General features: G+C 52.4%; 1 protein-coding gene across 1 annotated transcript; it reads right to left on the bottom strand.

The window, feature by feature from the left end:
• Positions 1-411: 411 nt before the first annotated feature.
• On the bottom strand, positions 412-1,979 carry IER5 (immediate early response 5). The gene has a single exon (XM_066625983.1). The coding sequence runs from the start codon at positions 1,802-1,804 to the stop codon at positions 1,043-1,045; it is 762 nt and encodes a 253-aa protein (XP_066482080.1). The 5' UTR covers positions 1,805-1,979; the 3' UTR covers positions 412-1,042.
• Between the last annotated feature and the right edge of the window lie 1,987 nt (positions 1,980-3,966).

The raw sequence follows: 3,966 nt of genomic DNA, 5'->3' as shown, positions 1-3,966 counted from the left end.
ATGAATGTTTCCTTGCTTCTGAAAAAGAATACAAAGGGTCAGGCAGGAAAAACAGAAACCTCTTATAATCCACCACAACTAAAAATGCATGATCTAATGACATCAGGGAAAAATCTAGAGATCACATTACCCTGACAAGATCCTATCTTAAGTGAGACATTCACTACCTTTGCTTTAGTAAAATTGTCTTCTCTCTGCATCAGTTCCAGACCAGTGCCATCATTACTGCTCATACATACCTCTTGTCTCTCTCCCCTGGTGATAAACTGGAGCCTACATTTGACCCAGGAGACACCATATGCTCACCCCCCATAACGCTGGATAGGAACAGATAGTGTAGACTACAGCAGTCACTTTTTGCTGAGCTCCAAAAACAAGAAACTGCAGAAACATACAATTTAACAGTGTCAAAATATTTAATACGTGTTACACACGTAAAAAGTTACATTTCCATACAAAAACACAACAAAAGAATACTGTACAAAACCTCCATGATGACCCTCCCTCCCAAAAGCCTTTATACAACAAAGACTGGGAGTTCTCAAAAGCCCCAGGGAACTTTGAACCATAGATCTGTAAACACAGTTAACACACCTGAACAGCACCAATATAAATCCCCCTGCCCCCAAATGTGACCTTACACTTAAATGAACTTTTCAGTGCTTGCTGGAGGAACATGCTTGGCATGGCAGGAGGACAAGGGTATGACCTTCAGAACAATGACCTGCGGGGGGGGGGGGGAGAAAGGAAAAAAAGGGATTTCAGGCAGGCAGCGTTTTGAGGCAAACTGCAAGACTTACAGCCAAAGGAGGACAAAAGGGAAGGCAAAAACGTGCTGGACTGTGCCCTGATGCGGTCTCATTGCAAAGGCGCAGCCCCCAGCTCATCTGGAGCGCAGGAGGCGAGTCTGTTTCCATCGGGCTCCAAGCAAAGCTGTCCGGAGCAGGCGGGCTGCTCGCGAGCCCCCCCCCCCGTCTTGCCCCTCCGCCCAGCTCTTCTTCCTTGGTCCCAACACACGCAGCCGGAGAAAGGGTGGCGAAGTTCAGAAAGCCACGATCGCCGTGCTCCAGGGGTTGAGACTCCGCAGCACGGACTCGTCGCAGCAGACTTGCCCGGGCTCAGGCTCCGCAGCCGCCACTTCGCCCTCCGCCTCCGGCCGCCTCCGCTGCTGGCGGCTGCCGCTCCTCCCGCAGGTGGACTTTTTGCCCAGCAGTCCCGAAAAACTGGAGCCGAAGATGCTGATGAGGCTCGCCACGTTGCCCGTGTCCATGTTCTCCTCTTCCTCGCGGCGCGGCTTCTTCACGGGGGAGCTGCCCGCCGCCACCGACTCCTCGGCCGCCGCCAGACCTCGCTGCGCCGCAGCGCTCCGCTTCCTCGGGCAGAAGGGCGGCGAAGGAGCCTCCGCGGGCGGAGCGCCAGCGTCGCCCGCTAAAGAGGAGCAGCAGCAGCCGCAGCAGCGTTGCAGCCTCTGGGGCTCCCAGCCCGGTGGGAGCCTCCGGAGCAGCAGGCACGCTTTGGGCTCCGGCGGCAGCGTCGCCTGCGTAGAGCCCCGGGGAGCGGGGAAGAGGGGCAGGGGGGCACCCCCGTCCCACGGCGGATCCGCACCAGGCGCGGGCGCAGGCGCGGGCGAGAGCGCGTCGGGCAGGCACTCCAGCTCGCTCAGATAGACCTGCCTGGCGCTGCGCAGCACAAGCGACACCAGCAGGTTCTTGTGCAGCTTCACGCCGCCGCGCTGGCCCCGCGCGCTGTACATCTTGCCCAGGGAGATGCTGACGATGCGGTGCGCCTCCAGCTTGCATTCCATGCCGCCCTTCTCAGCGCAGGCGGGGGCGCGACGCGGCGGCTGCTGCTGCTGGACGCTCAGCCAGCGCGGCACGGATACGTCCAAGCCTGTTGCTGGGGCCGGGCGCGCACTGGAGCTTCCCAAGCAACCAGCACAAATACAGGCGCCGTCAAGCCACAGGCCCACAGGCACCCATTCTCCTGCCCAGTAATAAGAGACCCAGCCCCGAACGCGCCGCTTTTATACCGCCGCCGCGCGCCTTGGCCAATCAGAAGCGCAGGCAAAACCCGGCTTGCTGGAACCGCGTCTCCCCCCGCCCCAGCCAGCCGCTCCCGCCTCGGCCAATGAGGGAGGGAGGGACGCGGGTTTGAACGCTGCCGTGGCAGCCCCGCCCGCGCGGGGAATGGTCTTAAAAGAGGCAAGGCGAGGCAGGGGGTCTAGTCTTTTGGAGGGTCTGCGGGGGAGAAGGAGGGGGCTGCGGACCTCGCAAGTGGTGGGGGGGGGTCTTGAGTGTTAACTCTAAAGTAAGTCCAGCTGGATTCAATAGCTTACGGTCTGAGAGCCCAACCCTAGCCATGTCTACTCAGGAGTAAGTCCCGTTATAGTCAGTGGGGCTTACTCCCAGGAAAGTGTGGAGAGGCTTGGACCCTGAGACAGTGTATGTTTGATTGTCGCCTTCTACAGACATCCTGCTCGCTGGGATGAATGTGAACAAGCTCCTGTGTAGCAGTCTTTCCTTCACTGGAAACCCCCCCCCCGCCCCAAGTGCAACGTGGGGAATAGTAATCACATTATTCAAAGTCCTTTTGTACTTTTCCCTTCATGCATCTGATGCCCAAGAAATCGTATGCTGAAATAAATACTGTAAATATGTACCAGTGCAATCTTTTGCTGGTCTACTCAGAAGTAAGTTCTAGTGTGTTCAATGGAGCTTATGCCCAGGAAACTTAAGTGCAATCCTATAACACTTTCCAGGAAATAAGGGCCCAATCCTATCCAACTTTTCAGTGCTGATGCAGCTCCAAGATGAGGGAACAAATGTTCCCTTACCTTGAGGAGGCCTCCTTGAGTGCCCCAGCACCAAAGAATGCAGTGTGTTGAAGTTGGCTGCATCAGTACTGTAAAGTTGAATAGGATTCAGCTCTATGGCTGACTTACCTGGGAGTAAGTCCCATTGACTATAATGGGATGTACTTTTAAGTATATATGCATAGGATTAGGCTCTGAGACTGCAAACCTATCCATACTTCTGAGAAAGCATATACAGTAAAGTCATACTGAACACAATAGGGCTTGCTTTGGAATAGACCTGCAAAGGATTGCCCTATTAGCCTTTAAGGTGCTATAAAATTCTTTCTGCTGTTAGGGGTGCCTGTAATGTGTACTGGAACAGCATTTGGGACACTGAAGTCTTGTTATGTAGTAATGGGAACTGAAATGAAAGCACAGTTAACTTAGAAATCAGACATCTAGGAGCCCAATCTATCTACTACTTATGAATCTATGCTTATCTACTTTAGTAGATAAGTACTTACTTTAGGAGAAGTAAGTATAGTCATTGGGGTAAGTGTGGACAGAATTGCAGCCTTTGGGCACAATCCTACCCAGGTCTACTGAGAAGTAAGTCCTTCTTACTCTCAGGGGCTTACTCTCAGGAAAGTGTGGTTTGGATTGCAGCCTTATTCTTCAGCACATCTATCCAAGTCTGGTGGAACATGTATAAACTTGCAGCAACTTACTAGCAGGAGCTTCCTAACCTCATTAATCATACAGGTATAAACCAAGGCTCAAGCTGGCACCATGTTTTCCCATTACAAAGGAAGTAAATTATGTGCTAATTTCACCAATGAGGAAGAAGGCATGGGGAAGTTAAGTGACATGACACCCAAGGTCATGTGCATTGAATGAATCAGCAACAGTAGTCATAGCTTAATAGGTGAGTCTATGCTAATTGAAATGCTCATTGAGAACAACTACCTCTGCACATGATTGCAACTCAGTGTTTTTGTTTTTCAAAAAAATTCACTAATATTTAGGCATTTGCCTCCATGGAATCCCTGGCTTTGTAGCCACAAGATACCTCCTTTCTTGAAGGAGTCAGGGAATGTAATCTACACCATGAAGGCTCTGGGTAAATAATAGCAGTGAATGAAGACCATATCCTAGGTACCTGAGGGCCCAAT

The sequence above is a fragment of the Tiliqua scincoides genome, chromosome 4 (assembly GCF_035046505.1).
Source record: "Tiliqua scincoides isolate rTilSci1 chromosome 4, rTilSci1.hap2, whole genome shotgun sequence".
Lineage (NCBI taxonomy): Eukaryota > Metazoa > Chordata > Lepidosauria > Squamata > Scincidae > Tiliqua > Tiliqua scincoides.
The sequence above is the reverse complement of the archived record's forward strand: the minus strand, read 5'-3'. Positions and strand labels throughout refer to the sequence as shown.

Bases quoted from the DNA above. Each gene is read 5' to 3' on its own strand.
- IER5 (XM_066625983.1), bottom strand. From the start codon at position 1,804: ATGGAATGCAAGCTGGAGGCGCACCGCATCGTCAGCATCTCCCTGGGC.